The sequence below is a fragment of the Pelecanus crispus genome, chromosome 2 (genome assembly GCF_030463565.1).
Source record: "Pelecanus crispus isolate bPelCri1 chromosome 2, bPelCri1.pri, whole genome shotgun sequence".
Classification (NCBI taxonomy): Eukaryota; Metazoa; Chordata; class Aves; order Pelecaniformes; family Pelecanidae; genus Pelecanus; species Pelecanus crispus.
Genome location: NC_134644.1, coordinates 9348389 through 9368213, shown reverse-complemented (window position 1 = coordinate 9368213; position 19825 = coordinate 9348389). Strand labels below are relative to the sequence as shown.

General features: G+C 40.5%; 1 protein-coding gene across 1 annotated transcript in view; it reads right to left on the bottom strand.

Moving 5' to 3' along the window:
• The window catches only part of DPP6 (dipeptidyl peptidase like 6), a 425888-nt gene that overhangs the window by 41263 nt on the left and 364800 nt on the right, over positions 1-19825 (bottom strand). The window contains exons 9-13 of the mRNA XM_075704683.1: positions 16932-17086; positions 15694-15791; positions 8664-8787; positions 7780-7818; positions 291-398 (exon numbers count right to left, since the gene is read on the bottom strand). Of these exons, the coding sequence (XP_075560798.1) occupies positions 291-398; positions 7780-7818; positions 8664-8787; positions 15694-15791; positions 16932-17086 (524 nt within the window). The remainder of the gene's footprint in view (positions 1-290; positions 399-7779; positions 7819-8663; positions 8788-15693; positions 15792-16931; positions 17087-19825) is intronic.

Below are 19825 nucleotides of genomic sequence, written 5' to 3'. Positions count from 1 at the left end.
GGCAGTACAACGATTTACTTATTTACGTACATCTAAGAAGGCATTAAAAAAACAAAACAAAGCAATGATATTGCTCGGAAAGAGACCGTTGGTTGACCTCTTTCTTTTAAGTATCTTGTTTGGAAATTCATGTTATCTATGCCCAATAAACCATCGTTGAAGGTTTTCTTTTATGCATAAGACCCACATTCTATGTTTGTACCCTCCGGTCTTGCCAGTATGAGCAGATGCTACTTTTTATTGCTTTCTGCTGCAGGTGAGACCCAAAGCAGAGGCAGTGAGTGAGTCACCTGTGATGACGACATGGCGATGTGGTAGAACTTCCCGCGTCCTCCCTGGGGAATGGCTCGGACAAAGAAAAACTTCCGACCATCCTTGGAAAAAATCGGCTCTTCATTCTGTAAGCAGCAAATTTAAGGGTTGTATTACTGTTATTGTATTTAAAATTGCTCAGCGCTGCAAAACACTGTGGAATTAATTCACACTGAAATAGAGAGTTCTCTTTAACAGTAACCTGAGGTAAACTAAAAACCCACTGAAAACTGGAGAAAGTTTTGAAAATTATTGCTTCTGTGCTCTCAGTAAAGCAGACACCTTTCAGCCGTGGGAAGACGGGGAGACAGGCAGTAAGGAGACACCCTTGGCTATGAAGTAAATTCCAATTGGCAAAGCAAAAAGTGCATATATACAGCTGACTGCGTGGGGCAGTTAGAATAAAGCCTTTAGAAATGGTTTGAACCATTTCATAAGTATGACAAATGCTGTTTACTCTGCTGGAAGAACTGATCTATTCCTGTCCTCGAGGAAACACAACTAACAGCATCTAACTGCTGTCTTTCCTACTCTCTTACAAATGCTTATTTCACTGAATTATTTACGAAGGGAAGGATGTCTTGCAAAACTGTCTTTGACACAGAGCTCCCAGGTGAACATGATGATTGACTTTTATTGAGTGACTAAAACTTTCAACCAGAGATGGAAGAGACTCAGCAGAAGGAAATCAAAGACCACATATGGCAACCAAGGATGTCCTGGAAGGGTCTTCGTTTTCCTTTTGTACAGGAACCCCGAGGCACATGGGAAGCCTACACTGCAGGAAATAGTTGAACAGCAGTTTACAAGGGAAAGCAGAAGGATGGTCCATATGGTGTGACACAGTAGCATTGTACCAAGGGAACTGGCTAGATGAAGCTCCTCTACTCTGCATCTTGAATAGTTGGGACTAAAACAAGAGCTGAACCTCTCCTGTGATATCAGACTTTTCTGGGGACCAGCTGAGCCCTGCCTGCCCTGGTCCAGCTTCATGGTTCCTTCTTCTTCAAGGGCAGCCAACAGGAAAACCGTTATGCAGCCTCTTCTGGGTCCTCCTTTGGTGCAGTGTTTATCAAACACACTGGCTTTCTGCTTGGCACATGTCAAGATACCATATTGAACCTGCAAGAACTTGATTGCACAGGGATACTTATGGCTAATGCAAACACCTACAGCAAAGACATAAACATTTTTATTTCTCATATATAATTTAACATATTATTCTTACTGTATGTTCCTTTGCTCCCAGTTCTTTACTGATTAATTCTATTCCACTGTTTATCAGATTTATCAACACTATATTAGGTATTCAAACTGTTTGTCTTTTCCTTTTATTTTTTCTCGCTTATGTTTTCAGTATATTTTAAAATATATCCATTTACAGCTTTTTGCAGCTCTGTGACATAATGGTTTCATTTGTTTCTGACATTGTTCTGGAACTTGAAACGTGAAACTCTATATTACTTCCAAATGTCTTTCATGACGGGAAAAAACTCATTGAAAAACAACTATGATAACTTGGGCAAACCTTCTGCTCAACAGGTTTTCCTTTACTGAGGTAAATAGCAATGAGTTCACCCTACATTTCTATATCTGCGCCTACTGCATTATATATTCCAGCAATATGTCTCTGCCAGGAAGAGCAGGCATTGTGCAGATTAGTTTGAGGTTCATTCAGCGTTACAGGGGAAGGAGGTACACGGCATGAATGACAGATGCGAGGCTTTAGCGCTCGGCTGATTTTATGAGGCAGCCTGTTTGCACGTTCCTGTTGCCGGAAAGACAATGCATTAATAAAACCAGAACTTTTTTTAAAACCCTGACAGAGATGGTGACTTATCCTGGATGGCAAATGGCAGGGACATCAGGCTGAAAGGCTTTTTGAACAGGATTTTATACTGTAGGGAGCTACACTGGGCATGTAATTAAAATACTCTTCATGTGATACAAACAGTTTGAGCCTTTGACTGACTATTACTGACTGAATCCCACAACACTAGAACAGAATAGCCCTCCTTGAAAATAAGAGATCAGTTTAATGCTGGTAAAAGAAAATACTTTTCCTGTGCAGCAGGTAGGGAATTTCTGGAAGTTTTTGCCCCAGAAGGCTTATGGAAGCAGGTGGTATTAGAAGGTGCAAAAAGGGATTGAATAAAACTCATGATTCATTAACAGATCCTAAAAGGAATAGACATGGATATAGTCTCAAATGTCTGTAATCTTTTTATTGTAGATGGTGGTGAAATATGAGAGGACTGGACTGCAGAAAGCAGCCAGCTCCCACACTGTCCTTAAATACCATCAGCTGCTGTGCCTGCTAAAGACAGAATGATGGAGCAGAGGAAGCAGTGATGAGACTCGGTAGGGCATTTCTGAAGTCCTTATGGCTCTTCTTGTCTTTTTGCTCAGCTAGATCTCTGTATTTAGACAAATGAATTCTACCCAAACAGTCAAGGCCAGTTTCCAGAAATCCTCTGCTTTGTGCAGATGAAGGACGGAGCTGTCCTCATGTCAGCTACATGTAGCAATCACTCAGTGCTCTCAGACTCAGGTATAAGGGAAAAAAAAAAAAAAAAAAGGTAACTCCTGTATGATTCCACAGCAGCTTAAATTGAAGCTTAAATCTGACTAAGTAAGTGTGGGTCCCTGATCCCATTTGCCTTTCTGGGACCTGTGTGAACAGACAGTGGCCTGGTTCGGGAAGCTGATCTACCTAAAGCTGCTCACCTGTGACGGGCAATTGTCTCCAGGGTAGAAGTGGAAGGAAACAGGTGGTTGGAGCTGAGGACTATCCAGTCATCCTCAGAGTTGAAAGAATAATCATTAAACAAAGGTTGACCCTGTGGCTGGAGAAGGAATTGGTGGGACTAACCAACCTGCATCGCTATCCGTAAAAGAAAGCAGCAGCAACTCCATTTCCAGCAACCTGTTTATTGCTATGTATCAAAACAGTCCCACCAAAGACTTCAGCTTTGGTGGAAGAGATAAGATGATGGGAGGCTGCTGGAGGGCACCCTGATTCCTGGAGGGATCACTGCTGGAGTTCAGAGTTGTGCAACACAGGTCAGTGTATCTGCAAATGGTCAGGAGAAGAAGAAACCAAGGAGTTCCTCAGAGGCTTATTCCAAGTTTGGCAGAATCAGGATGCATGAAGGGACAATACTAAGGGCAGTCTGAGCTTCTGTAGGTCTTAGAGAAGGGCATGAAGTCCTGGAACAAGGAATAACAATAAAAAACAAAGATAGAGTATATTACAGACATATTGAAGAGGGATCACTGAGCATCACTGGATCTGGACGCAGAGGGAAGATCTCTTTCCATTCCCTGCCACACTCAGCCCCTGAGGCAATGCTGAGCTTCATCCTCCATCCCTGTCCCCATGCTCATCTACGGTTGGGTGCACCACACCAATGGCCATCTCTGAAGCTGGGGCACCTGACACCAAAATACAGGGTCATCAGCTGAAGAGGAGAGGAGCCTATGGCTCTGGGTATCAATCCCATCCACTGGGTGAAATCAGGAGTCTTCATTTAAGCATCAAAGATGCTGTAACCACAAGATGCTTTGTTAGATCTGGCAGATGAATTTGGGTATTTGATTTATGGGGCTTTGGGTCCTGTTTCTGCTTCATCCTTTGTCTTTAGGGCAACTTCAGATCAGTTATGGGGTTGTTAAATGACAAAAAGGCTTTACAGAGTGAAACAGTCAGTCCTGTTTGTAAGGTTCTCTGAGCTCTGTTTTTATTTAAAAGAATCTCATTTCATACTGCCTATTAACTACGTGTAAGAGAATCATTACTGTACTGGGTTATCATGCTGTCAGTTTTAAGACAAGGGAGTTGTAAAAGAAAAATGGTGTGAGGTTTTCAATGTTTCAACCTTTTGACAGACCAAAAGTCTTTATTTTCAGACTGAGGTGATCTGAAACATTAAAGAAATAGGAGGACTGGAAAGAAGACTTCAACCCAAAGGAACTGTTATCAGGGGAGGCTAGCCCGCACAGGCACTTTTGGAGTTTGTATGTCTCTAAACAATTTTGTTGTAATCTCCTGCTCCTGCCAACATCAATGTCAAAACCCACAGCCTTTGGTGGAATTGGAATTGCACCCTGGTTTATAATTAAATTTGTTCAGGCCACATTCACAATTAAATAAATAAGCCAATTTAAAATGCCAGTAAAGTTTATCTCAGCAGGTGCTCAGAAATTGTCTTATTTTTCCCTTGCTGACTCATTGTCTATATATGACCATCACTGCCACAATCAGAAAATGGTTTCTTCACAAAAATTGAAACAAAATTGTTTACAGCTATAATTACTGTTTCAAAGAATTTGTAAATTTAAGCAAAAGTATGAGCAAAGTTCAGTCTGGATCTTATGTTCAGAAGTGTACAAGCAAATATATAAATAAAGGCAGTAAAAACTTCCCAAATCCCTAGGCAGCTTCGCTGAACATGTGCCTGTTCTTATTTGTGCAAAAGGGTTGAAAATTCTCGTCATGTCAACTGAGAAGGAGTGACAGATATTTTCTAGCAAAACCTGTGTAAACACTGTATATTTCTTATTATACTTGGAGTAATTTATTAATTAATAAATTTTGCCTATGTTGTAGAGAGGCTCTCCAAAGTTTTTAGACCTGAATAAAATTCAGTCATAAACTTAAGCCCAGAAGGGAACACAAGATCATTGACTATGACCTTCCATACACAGACTATTAAATCTCACTGAGTTACCAAAATACTACAACATGAACAAAATTCAAATTCACGGGTTATATGCTCTATCTCAGAACTCCCAGTATTTCAAACAGCTGAAAAAAGTCAACCCTATCATCCTTGGAGACTCCCTCATGTCCCTGTTGAGCATCTTCTGATACTGATGTTTTTCTCTCCTTGTCTCCTGCTCCTAGCCTACTGTGAAGTTTGCCCCTATTCCAGGAAGACCAGATGTACTTAAACTCCCAAGAACAAGGTAAAGCTCTTTGTGCTTTTCAAACTAGGTGTATGGAGTACTTTGAAGCGGTATTTTAAACAACGAGGCAAACATTTAGATTGCTCAGTCCTATTGATTTAAAATGGGGGTAATTCTCAAAAGGAGGTCTGGTCAATGGAGCATACAGAACGAGTTGGCCAGCCAGGCAGTGGGTGTCTTCTTCAGGGTGGGCTGAATCGTGCTCAAGGGCCATTGACTGTGTGACCACACTTGCTCACCATACTGGCTGTCTGCTGAGGGGAACTGGGCACCTGGCTCATATGCATATACTTATATTAAAATGTCTCAACCAAGGAGTCTTCATCCTGAGCTGAGTCACACTCCCGAGCTCCTTCAGTAGGTGCCTAATGTGCAATTCATCTCCTCCTTAAAGAGGTTAGGGGACTTGCACTGCATTTAACATTCTCACATCATTCTCATAGTCAGACACGCATGCCATGAAAATAACTTTCCAGTTATCTAGACTAATGTGTCATAGAGTAACAAGTAAATATAGAAAATACAATTATCCTAGTAATCATATATTCAGTCAAAACTAGAATTTTATGTAATTTTGTTGTCAGAAATATGGGCGAAAGAGCTCTATAATTCTTCAGACTCTTACAAAAGCTTTTGAAGAGTACTATCAAATGTCTCCAAAGTCCATAGCAAATGATGTCTGACATATTTGGCTCTAATGAACATCCTTCTCTAACCTCAAACTAAGTATATGATGTTTGGAGATGCAGTAAAACAAACCATATTTCCCTGGAGCAGGCCCATTAGAGACTGGCAGATCATTTACTACAGTTATTCAGGACAAAGCACCATCTTTTAATGCCTCTTCATGCAGTAGGTAAATGACTAAAGAACCACAGCAGTGTAAAAACACAAGTTCTCCTATACTGCATTAATGGAGGCCCCAGTAAATAGCAGTGAAAGGATTAAAGCTATCCTGGGATTTATAAAATAAATGAATCCTGTGAAGTACTTTTTTTTTTTTAAAAAAGATACAAAATATGGGCAAGTTAATTTTCTCTTGACTTGGCTTGTCTTTTAAGCTTTTGTTTATTACTCAAGCCAACACTGTCCTTATGAATGTAAGGAATACTTCAGCAGCATTTTTACTCTATACCTGAGTATACCAGCAAAAGATTATTTGAAATGCTTGGAGCACAAAATCTATTTCCTCTGTAAAATCAATTTTTATCTGGATCAGACATAGCCCATTGCTGTAGGGCAGCCACTGGAACAGAGAAGATCATTGTTCTTGCTGTGAACTGATATACTGCGGTTTCTACAGGTTCTTGGATCCTCTGAACAAGCTGTGACAAAAATGTGAAATACTTTAAATCTGGACTCAGGAAATATAGTACAAGATCTTTATCTGACATGCTACTCCCTGTCTGGCATTCACATATCCCATGAAAAACAGTTCAGTGTTGTGCTTGAATTGGTATCAGCAGCTTCTCTCTAAAGAACAGCTTAATCAAATCTGAGGTCACTTCACAAACTGGCTCCTGGGGAAGCATTATAAATGATCTTCCAGAGATTTACATGCTGGAAATCTACAGGTTTTATATAGACATACTTTGGAAAAAACCCACCTTTTCCAAAAAAAAAAAAAAAAAAAAAAAAAAAGAAGGAGAAAGAAAAAGAATAGAAAAATCCCATGAATCAAAATTTCCTGTGGGTTTAAGTTTTCTATCCTATTTTATATATCTATTTTTTTTTTCAGCATTTATTTTCATCTTTCTTTTATTTCATTTGGAGGATGGGAGCACATAGCCATACAAAGTAATAGTATTACACACAAGTTACAGTGTCAGAAGAATTATGTGACACAGCTGTCTGTTAAAACAGGATATTAAACTCCATCAGGCAGTTTCTCCGCATTCCGTGCTCCACATAAGCTCTTGTTGTTTTAACTGCCCCATCGACAATTTAATTTCATTTTTCACCTTTCTTGCTTCTGCAAATAGCTGCATAGTAACATTGAAAAATTTGTCAGTTTAGCTTAAGTGACTTAAAAGTCCTATCTGCATGATTTTGGCTCTGAATGGACACAGGCCCTCTTAATTAAATGACCTTTGGTCTTTTGTTTTCAACAGTGCCTTTCTTTCCTGTATAGAAGACCAGAAAACAGACACTATACTGCTTAAAATCATCATCAACCTCAAAGCAGGGTATGAAGGATGACCTCTAAGGTTGATGAGTCTTACACAGATACAGTCAGTGGGTGAATTTCCAGCAGCATCAGCTTTTCACCTCTTTTAAATCCAAGTAAATTGCAGTCCAAGAACTATGGGACCTACCAGAGAAGATGGCATCTTCAGAAAGAACATGTTTATTACTGAGAAACTCTTTTTTATAATACAAACCATGCCGTCTTCCAAGTATCTTTCTCAGGTCTGGAAATCAGTTTTTCTCTTTGGGGGAAAAATAATGAAACAAAAAAACCTACCAGAAACTTGACCACAAAGAGAAGATCACTATTACCTGTCTGTGCAGCCAGCCTTCACTTTCATCTTCATGTTTCTAAAACAGAAGAAGATCATTAATACCATACTTCACATGTATTACATTTTGCTTATCAGTGCAGGAAGCAGTTTGATTGAATCTGAAAAGTTGTTCAGAAATACAAGAAACTGTTTAAATATGTGCTTCAAGAGTGTAATCCAGTGGCTGCTCTCCTTGTCTTTCCTCTCTGATGAATAAGCATGCACTCATTCAAGAAAGCAGTTTACTCATACAGACAAAACACATAAATCCACAAGATATATTATTCCCCAAAGAAATAAAGCTTGTTAAGAAATAAATAAAGGTTGAAATGAAAGTTGTTAAGAAAAGAGTCTGCACTGTGCTCTATGCACGGTATTGCAACATTTTTTCAAGGGATGGATATATCAGAGCAATTTTCTTCTGTGGAAACACCTATGCCAGCTGAAAAGATGGTATGTGCGAATAGTTACACAGGTTATATCAATACACCATTAGTGTCTACAGAAGGGATTAATTAACTACAACTAAATTGTGGCTAGATAAGCATGAGCCATTTTTAATGCTATTAAATATATATATAATGCCATTAAACTAGAATGTTGCAAAGATATTCAGGTTACAAACTGTTGATGTGTGTGTGTGCTTGTGCCTGTATACAGTAATTTCAAGACAAGTAATCACTCTCTCACACCCCCCGCCCCCCTCGAGTGTTCCTGGCTTCCTAGAAGGTGTTTAAAAAAAAATAAGTAAATATTGCAAACATTGCTTATATTCTGTGTCTGCCTAAATAAATGCATGCCAGCTGACTTGTCGCCAGGTAAAATAACTGAAATACTTTCTCCTTGTGTGGGTTACGAAAACCGATGGCTCATCTCTCCTACCTTTGTGCAGACTCCCGTGGTGGCATCGCACAGCGTCAGGATAGACACGTTCTGGGCCCTGTTCAGCCAGTTTACTGCCACCTTGGTGCTGGTTGCCCATTTCACCATGGTTATATAGTAGTCCCTGCAAACACAGGCATCCATAAAACAAATCACAATGCTGACATCCTAATGAATTGCCACATGGCAGAGCAGTCGGAGGCTGCTGCAGGCAAACGGTCCAGGAGAGATCTCTGGTTATTAAGAACGCTGGGTCTTGATGTGTCTAGGCTTCCTTATGTATGGATTTCAATCCCTAAAAATGACATTTTTAGGGCTGTGCAGGTGCTTTATCTGCCACTTCTGAAAGTCATTTTCAAAGAAGAGATGAATGCAGAGATAAAGAATCTTTCAAGCTATTCAGTCTTCCAAGAAGGCCTGAAATGCCTGGAGCTACAAATTTATGCACAGGTGGAAAAGAAATTGCAAACAATTTCCATTCTGAGCACACTAACTGGCTGACTCAGACCCATCACTGCCAATGGTTGGATTCTTTATGCTTATGAAGAGTTAATGGCCTCTAAATATGCCTACTACACACCAAAATATCCACGAGTGTTACATTAAAAGGAAAATAGCAAGAAGGATATAGTTTAGAGAGTCACAGGGTTTCTGTAAAGCAGATACAGCTGGTTGCCATAAAGACGTCAGCAGAGACGTGAGTTTGCATTGGCAAAACCGCCATCCCACACTCCCTGTACCACCCTCTATAGTTGGACGTATTCAGGTTGTGATACTTGGAGTAAATCACCAGTGTGGGCTTCACGGTCCTGTAATCAATATCCTTAGGAAAAGTCCTGTGCAATAGTGAGCAAAGGAACCACTTAGGCTGGCCTGGAAAATACAGGATCACGAATAAATACACTGATGGTCGCCTTCTCAGAGCCAGTCTGCAGTGGTACTCAGAGATGTCCACCTCTGCAGCAATTCGGGGCTTCACCACTTAATCTGTAGGGTAAAACTCTGGCTGAGCTGACAAAGCTGATGATGGTATAATATACTGCTGGGCTATGTGGGCCAAAGACATCCTGAAATTATAATATGACTTTTCACAGCATACAGTCTATAAAAAATTTATTAGTTCATTTGTTTGCTATAAAATATGTATAAGGAATTGTTGCTCTCATTGGAATTAATGTGCTGTGTCACTGGAGAGTACTTTGTGTTCTGGCAAATGCTCCTGCATATACTGAAGAGAAAAGGCAAAAGCAACAAAGGCCCGTTTGTCTAGCAAAATAACAAGTTGGAAATTGATTTTGTAGTTTTCAGTAATATTTAGTGCATGAATTTGGCTGGGGAAAAATAACAAAAGACCTCAATGATTGCATCCACTGCACTGGAAGGAAGGATACTTCCAGGTGAGACAACAGCAGTCTGAAAATTCAGTGCCTGAAATAAAATTGTAATTTTACTCTTTATCAGCAACAGCATAGGCCCTAAGAGGAAAAAACAACAAAGCAAAATTAAACTGTATAACCATCTCTTCTTTCTCTCCAAAATTAACTGAGCAGATTCAGTCTCCCCAGAAAAGGAATGTAAATTCAGTACATATTGTGGCTTGGAGCATTTTTTCCATAAACCCAATTTAAAGTTTGAAGGACATATATTTAATTTTTATATCCCTCTTGCTGTTTGAACACAGGAGCCACAGTTCTTTCTCAGGAATTTTTAATTATTATTTTAGGTCAAACGTTATCTTCCCTACCACCCCAGAGATGGGCATGGAGTCTCAATTTCTCTCTGAAGCCTCTCCTGGCCACCAAGCCCCAAGATACCCCAGCCAGCAGACAACTGCAGATACTTGTATAGTTATTATTCTAGTCTCAGAGTAGTATGGAGTCTTTAATTTACTTCACTTCACATGTCTTCTGCAGGGCAACCAAGTTTTATGTTTCCCATTTTCAGAGGAAAATGAGACAATAAGGTGTGATTCATCTCAGTTCATTTCAAACATCTGCAGCTCCGGCAGCTGCACGGGTTGAGCAGCCAGTGCAGAGAAACGGGGAGTCAGTGCATTTCCCAAGCCCTTTCCCTGACCTGTCGCAGACTTTATACGGAACAGATTTAAGGAGAACCCATTTCTTCCCATAGAGCGAAATCTAGGCCAGTAGGTACCCGACCACTGTGTTTGTAGGCATCCACTTCAGAGCAGGTTACACCCTCCCAAAGGAAAGGAATAACTTGTCTGAGCCCCTTCAGGAAGGGTGCAGTTACGCTGAGATTTGCAATGTATTTCCCCATCCCACTAAAGATGTTGGTGGCTGGGTTTGCAATCATCTGAGACTGGTTATTGTGTAGCACCCTGATTTGTACCCTAACTTTACTTGCCTGCTTTCTGGAGGTATGAATCTAAAATATGAGGTATGGATCTAAAATACAGATTCTTAAAGTATGACAACAGTAATAAAGCCATAAATGCCATAAAGAACAGACAGTGATATATTATGTGGCCAAGTGAGAGCCAGTGTCCCAGCCCATGGTCCCTGGGGCACAGCCGGCTCCTGCCTCTGATCCAGACTTGAGTTGTCTGAGTTTCTCCATTATTTATTTGGTCATGACCTGTGCAAGGACCAGTGATGATTTCTGCGCTCAGGGGAGATAACATCTTTCTTTAATTTGCCACCTGGGATGCAAATATGATGTGAGAAGTAAGTTGGATCATGGTCCAATTCTGACCATCTGCTGATGTAACTCTTGGGGTCCAATGCTTTTCACCAAAATAAAAAATGCCTGTCAGGCATTAAATGTTATAATACTTTTCTTTTTTTTCCCCTGCAATTGCCACCCCTTCCCTTCACTTTCTTTTTCTCACAGAAAAGCATAGTATTGGTGAAAATTTGGAAAAAAATGTTTAGAATGAAAGGTTTTTAAAAAGGAAAAATTATCAGAATTGTACATTTTCCCCCAAAATATGTTTTCCCATCATCAGCTTTGCCTTCTTTTTTTTTTTTTTAACTGAAAAATATTCCAATTCTGTGGAAAATTTCTGACTTCCTTTAATTCTGAAAGAAAAAAGACCCTGGCATATCTCCACTTTATTCTCAGCTTTATTAATTGTACTAAACCACTTTGCTGCAGATAAAAAGAACACCAAGAAGTACCGCTCTGCCCATATATCATCTGCATGAACAGATTGAGAACATTGAAATGTTTCAGATAGGACTGCTCTGCTTGACGATCCTTATCACCAGCTTCCCCTGCTTCTTTGAAACTCCCTCCTGTAACTAACTGTACAGTACATCCCTCTTGTCTATTTTAATGAAACATTATCACACTAATCCTCTCATTTCAGAAAACATATGCATAATGAAAATGCACCCCTATTGCTCTAGCTGCACTACTTATATCATGCCCTAGGGATGGAAATTGCCGTGGTTTTGATGAAATATACAGAGACTAATTAATTATGATATATTTTGCATCATTTTACAATATTGATTGCAACCAAATAAATTACAGCCACCCATAACCACATAGGACAAATTTGTTAACAACACTTGGATCTTGCAGTCCTGAAGTTATTACCATAATTAAAAAGTTTCTGAGTCTCTCTGTTTACAGAGTATGCTAGCAACAGGAAAATGATATTGTCCAGGAGCCACAGTTCTAATACTGTGGTTGGGATACTGTGATGGGGATACTGTGATCCTGAATTGCTGCCTGCTGTATACAGATCTGAAGTTGTTTTTTTGAAAGGCAAGTGCAGTTACGCCCATTTGGTTTGGTCAAGGTCAAACATCTTTTGTTGCAGAAATGGATTTGGGGTATTTTAGAGTTACTCAGTGAAAACATGTTCTGAGGATGACACTAGCTTTCCTAGTGAAGAAAGGCAACTCCCACCATAAATAATCCCAGTGGTTTAGTATCCTCTCATCATACGACTACACAGCCTACCCACAGGCCTTATGTATTTACCATGCATAATGAAGATCATCCCTGCACCCTCCCCTGCCCTCCAAGCTGCCCTGTTTCATTACCTCTGTGCTGTACCTCTATCTTTATTGGCACTGGAATTACAGATCCAGCAATCTAATTTAGCAATCAGTAAAAAAAGGTGAGCATGCATGTTGGTTGTGGTTGGATGCTCCTACAAGAACAAGTGATGTGCTTGGGAGGGATGATCTTGCAGCATTACATTTGGAGGGGTCACTATGGATACTTTAGATGTAGAAACAGAGTCTGATTTCTCTTGGCCTGCTATAAAGCTATTTCAAGTTTAAATCAAAGTTACCGAAATCTGGATTTGGATTCTAATCTCTGAGTTTTGCAGGGAGGTGTGCCATGCATTAACTAAATCTTCCTCTCTCCTGAACAACATGATCTTCCTTTCAGGTGTTCACAGACCCATAAACATAGCTCAAGCTTTGACCACACGCTGAAGTCCAAACCAAACTTTTAAACTCTTGCTGAATGCAGACTTAAGCACTTACTTAATTAGAAATGAGTGTCTAAGTAGGTGGCTGAATTGCAGGCCAACTTCTAAAATACACCTGCCCTAAACACAGCAAAGAGCTTTCCTTATTATTTTTAATGAAGATTGGGCAATGTATTTGCAGAATATCTGCCTGGTTTCATTCCTATATTCATGTCATGAAGCAGCTCGTGTTTGCTGTATTATAGAATCATAGGGTCATAGAATCATACAATGGTTTGTGTTGGAAGGGACCTTAAAGATCATCTAGTTCCAACCCCCCTGCCATGGGCAGGGACACTTTTCACTAGATCAGGCTGCTCAAAGCCCCATCCAGCCTGGCCTTGAACACTTCCAGGGATGAGGCATCCACAACTTCTCTGTGCAACCTGTTCTAGTGCCTCATGACCCTCATAGTAAAAAATTTCTTCCTTATAACTAATGTAAATCTACCTTCTTTCAGTTTAAAGCCATTACGCCTTGTCCTATCACTACATGTCCTTGTAAAAACTCCCTCTCCAGCTTTCTTGTAGGCCCCCTTTAGGTACTGAAGGCTGCTACAAGTTCTCCTTGGAGCCTTCTCTCCTCTAGGTTGAACAACGCCAACTCTCTCAGCCTGTCTTCATAGGAGAGGTGCTCCAGCCCTCTGATCATCTTCATGGCCCTCCTCCAGACTTGTTCCAACAGGTCCATGCCCTTCTTATGTTGGGGGCCCCAGCTGAACACGGTACTCCAGGTGGGGTCTCACCAGAGTGGAGTAGAGGCGGAAAATCACCTCCCTTGACCTGCTGGCCACGCTTCTTTTGATGCAGCCCAGGATATGGTTGGCTTTCTGAGCTGCAGGTGCACATTGCCGGCTCATGCCGAGCTTCTCATCCACCAACACCCCCAAGCTCTTCTCCTCAGGGCTGCTCTCAATCTATTCTTTGCCCAGCCTGTATTTGTGCTTGGGATTGCCCTGACCCATGTGCAGGACCTTGCACTTGGCCTTGTTGAACTTCATGAGGTTTGCACAGGCCCACCTCTCAAGCCTGTCAAGGTCCCTCTGGATGACATCCCTTCCCTCCAGCATGTCAACTGCACCACACAGCTTGGTGTCATCAGCAAACTTGATGAAGGTACACTCAGTCCCACTGTCCATGTCACAGACAAAGATGTTAAACGGTACCACTCCCAATACCGACCCTTGAGGAACACCACTTGTCTCCACTTGGACATTCTCCCGGTCCCTGCCTTTGCCTTCTACAACTTGGGTGGTGTGGCTTGAACACTTGCTGGTGAAGACTGAGGCAAAAAAGTGGTTGAGTACCTCAGCCTTCTCCATATCCCAGGTAACCAGGTCTTCCGTTTCCCTCCAGAAAGGGCCCACATTTTCCCTAGTCTTCCTTTTATCACCAACTCACTGCTAGAAGCTTTTCTTGTTGCCCTTGACATCCCTGGCCAGATTTAATTCTATCAGGGCTTTAGCTTTCCTAGCCTGATCCCTGGCTGTTCCGACAATTTCTCTGTATTCCTCCCAGGCTACCTGTCCTTGCTTCAACCCTCTCTAGACTTCCTTTTTGTGTCTGAGTTTGTCCAGGACCTACTTGTTCATCCATGCAGGCCTCCTGGCTTTTTTGTCTGACTTCCTCTTTGTGGAACCATCGCTCTTTAGCTTGGGTGAGGTGATCCTTGAATATTAACTAGCTTTCTTGGGCCCCTCTTCCCTCTGGGGCTTTATCCCATGGTACTCTACCAAGCAGATCCCTGAAGAGGCCAAAGTCTGCTCTCCTGAAGGCCAGGGTAGTGAGCTTGCTGTGCACGCTCCTTGGTGCCCTAAGGATCTTGAACTCCACCATTTCATTGTCACTGCAGCCAAGGCTTCCCTTGAGATTCACATTTCCTACCAGCCCCTTCTTGTCAGTGAGAACGAACACCAGCATAGCATCTCCCCTCATTGGCTTCTCTATCACTTGGAGAAGGAAGTTATCATCAGTGCGTTCCAGGAGCCTCCCAGATTGCTTATGCCCTGCTGTGTTGTCCCTCCAACAGATATCGGGGTGGATGAAGTCCCCCATGAGGACCAGGTCTCGTGAACATGAGGCTGCTCCTATCTGTCTATAGAGGGCCTCATCCACTCTGTCTTCCTGGTTGAGTGGCCTGTAGCAGAACCCCACTATAATGTCACCTGAGGCACGCGCACGTTTCTGTTTATAGGGCTGCCCTGTTTCTGCTTCATGGTCTTTCATACAGGCTGCAGACAATATCCCCTTTACAATGCCTGTGATTACATGTGAAATGAATGTGTTATGGATTTTGGGACATTTTGCGAAGTTCTTTAAAAATAACCTTACAGTGAAGTTAGTCTGGGCCACAGTGATTTCAAGTAAAAAACTAATAATGTTTCATGTTTAATGTTTTCTATGAAAATACATGTAAGAAGAAAAATAATTTGGAAAATTTTAAACAGATTTACAGAAAATGAAATTCCTTGATACTGGCAGAGAAAGGCACTTTAAAATGATCTTGAAAAAGGCCAGGGACTGATTTAAATCCCTGACAGAAACTGGGTCCAGCATCCCAGGGCAAGAAAGCACCTACCTCATTCTCTGATCGTCGGGGGGAGTCATTTCCAGGTCATGGGTAGGTCCGTTCAGACCAATCACATGCAAAGAAATAGTTGGATTTTCCATTCCAGCCTGGATTTTAAAATAAGAATGAATTACCATATCTTATACAACACAGAATGGTTTTGATTTGTTATGTCCCCGTGGATTATAAAAATGCGTTCCCATTGCATGGGGTTACGGACTGGACTGCTGCAGTTGTTCACAAGAAAACTGCAACCGTAGGGATGTGGCACAGAAGTGTGGAGAGGTTGGTAGGTACAACCAAGGGGTAATTTTACTTAGAACACCTCTAGCCTTGGTAAAAAATGCTACTTTTCATGGCAACTTGAAGTATTGTTATTTTATGTATCTTTTGATATAAGGTTGTCCAACAGGATGATGGTAGATACAGTAAAATACTCATTCATTTTGTACTGTAGGAAAGGGCATGCCCTGCTGAATCACTGTTACCTTCCACAAAACCTGCATAAATGTGGATATCTCTCCTGTTAAATTATAGTTCAATCTGGACCAACATGTGAGGTCTTAGGTAATCAGTGCATAAAGTGAGACACCCGGAAGAAATGACTGCAGCACAGCACACCTCTGTACTGTCTTATAGCAGAAAATTACAGCAGTAACAGCAGCAGGGTATCGATGCTGCGGGAGAGCTGCGCTGGTGCTGTGTACCTGCTGCAGAACTGCTGTACAGGTCTCTGCAATGAAGGAGAGATTGGCACTTAAGCCTTTTCATTCTTTCACTGTGTTCTTTATAATGCTCAGTCACAACATGTTTCCAAAACTAGGCTATCTCCTCTGACATTATGCCATTCTGGATATGCTAAGAAAGCCCAAATACTACATTTTCCTTCTATATAAAAGGAATTGTATCTAAATGTAGTAATGCTGGCTTCCAAACTCTCAGACACCTGTCCAGTGCGGAAGCACCATTAGTTTTGTATGGGTACAAAGCAAGAATTTTAAAATTTTATTTTCATTATATTTAGAATGACTAATACTTGAATCAGAAAACTGCAATTTTACAAATGCAGCTAAAGAGTGATGAAGACCACATTCACTGGGGAACAGCTGATCTTCCCTTAGATCTGTTTATTTTCATTGCTTATGAATGTGCACTATTATACAGACTCCTGTCTGAGCCTACTGGAAAAAAAAGATTTTTTTTTTTTTTGATAGAATGACAGGACTGTTTGTTTTATTTTCCCTTACCTTTGGATAATGATATGTTTTAACAGTAGGGTAAAGGCTGCCAGTGTATACTGGGATCTCCATGGTGGGGACTCTGGAGGCATTAATTGTTGCATACGCTAACCTGGTGCCATCAGGAGACCACCAATGAGCAATATGAGTCTTCAAGATCTCCTCTAATTAAAAAAAAAAAAAAGGTGAGAACAGAAAAAAAGGCTATTAGACGTAAATTACTAGTTAGCAATAAATGAAACAGTGTAGATATGAAAATCCCAGTCTAATCACAGCACAGGGAAGATGCCACAGGAATATAAATTAAAAATACTCCTTAAATTATGCCATATACACAAATTAACACAATTGATAACAATTACTCTGAATATATAGATTATTAAGCATAATTATCTTGCTCAAGAAACATCAAATTATTCGTATTAGTACACATATTCATGACAGCATAAAAGGCCCTGCTATTCCTATAATGTCCCCTGTGCATGGATATGAGAACACATGTACGTGTTGGCAGAGCTTGGGTTCCTACCTGCCCGATGGTAGCATAACTGAGGCTCCCTTGGGGCTAGTGGAGAATTTCAATGACTGAGATTTAGTTCTCCTCCATAAAGAGTTCACAAAGTTGTACCAGACACATATCAATGGATTCAAACTCTGTTTCTACTTAGATACAAGTGCTTCAGCTACAATTTAAGTCTTCCTAAGATCTGTTGCCAGTTGGGAATAAACAGAAATAGCAATTTTCTATAGGTTATGCAATGCTGGAACTTTGTAACACTTTACAGATACCAAGGTTTTGAGTCTGTGGCTTGGATACCATCTTGACTTTTATCCCTATTTCATTTTTAAAATCACTTTTGTAAAGCAATTTTAAAAAAAAAGACAGGGTCTGAGACGGTTCCTTTTTACCACTGAATTTTGGGTTTACAATTTTTTTTGTGATTTGAATAATGTAGTTGCTATTGAAAAGGTACTCAGAAAGATGCCAATAAAAACATGTCAGAGTTCAAGTATGTAAGGAGAAAACAAGACTGCCATCATAAGAAATTATTTCAAAGGCTGGCAGAACCTAATTCTCATTAAACACAAATTCAGAGAACTTCTAATTTCTAATACATTTTCTTATCATTTACTATCCTTCATTGCAAAGATGACTTCAGCTTATAGATATCCAGAAAAGCTATAAAATTCACTCTTTGTCCAAAGTGTCTCCAGTTACTGACATTTGGAAGACACTAACCTGGCTTTTTAAACCTCTCATTTTGCTAAAGGCAATAATGTAATCCATTTTCATTAAGAGGCTTAATATCATATGAGTCATTCCTATTTAAACCATGGCAGAAGGACTTGCATATGCTGTACAGATTGATGGGCAGGAAGACAGGTCTCATTACTTTAATGTGAGAATAAGAATTAAAGAGGCTGCAGAGTGTTTCTAAGCCTTCATTGCTGAAGTCCTGCTACACAAGTCCAAGCAGCTCCAACATCTGCTGTTATCACTGGTCATTACAGAAATGAGAATTTTCAGACCCACCATGTTTGTACATCACCCTATGATGACCCCTTGATCCAACCAGAATGTCCTTCTGGTCTGAAGAGTAGAAACTCACCAAAGACTGTTTTATTTCTTTTAAAAAAAATCTTGGATGAGTGATCCTTGGACAATAGACAGACAATTATATTCATCATAGAGCAAATGAACACCTTTGTTAATCCAGAGTTGCATATGGCTTAAGATAAAACTCAAAGTAACACTAGAAAGGGTGCAAGGGAAAATCACGCTCTACAGTTATGCCTTCTACAAATAGCAAATTAGTTAATCAATACCTAATGGCAACATCTAAGTGAGGTTTCGAAAAGATGTCTAAGAAGTTGCAGATATTACTTGGGAAAGCACACGTTTGGCAAATTTGCTTTGCTGCATTGTCCCACGTGTTGTATGCACATTTAAAAGATGCTGCTTTTGACTTTTCTATTGGTTGCTCATTAAAGAGATAATTAAGAGCATAAAGGAAAAGGAGTAAAAATGGATGGCAGATGAATCCTTGACATTTTAACATTAATTAGGAATTACTTTATTCAGCAAACATTTTCTCCAAGATCTCAGACTTAATGAAGCAGTTCTGCTGAAGGTCACATACGAGGAAAGGTTTTAGTGCAGGTTTTGTGGTCCTCTGTTAATGAGATTTAATTGTGCGAACCTTTGCCTTGAAACAAAGCCAGGACCTTGCCATTATTAGAGAGATCAGTTAGTTTTAGCAAACTAGAGAACATTCTTATGAAATATAAAATGCATTAATAGCAGAAAGTTTCAGCTGAAAATAAAACACAATTTGCAGACAATTTGTTCTTGGGGACACTTTATTCTTTGCACTTGCATTTACCACATGCCAGAAAATCAGTTGCATTCAATACTCCTGGGTCTTTCTAAAGTCAGTTCAGAACCCACTTCACATATATAAGAAACCAGGTTCTCCTTAAACACCGAAGCCCCCCTCCACATATACCTCATGACCTCCTTGCTAAGAGTATAAAGTGATATTTGATCAAAACTTTTGCTCTCTTCCTCAAAGCCTGCAGTCTCTGGGTGCTACTTGATGTAGGGATGCTGTCAGTATGCTGCAGAGATTCCTCACAGTCTGTGGCTGGTGGCTCTGTGCTGCTTCTTTCTCCACAGCTTTGCTTGCCAGCCATGACATTGGGGTGTGCAAACCCTTAAAACAGCGAGAATGAAGTGTGCCATTGCCTTAACTGAACAAGGACTGTTCAGACTCGGTGGCTGGGTTCAAGCACAGTGTCTGAGGCAAGTCAATGCTTATTCAACATTACCACATTCAATATGGAACAGCACTGAAACAGCTGGATGACCTTGCTTATAAGTAGTGATTCCTTGCTGGAGACAC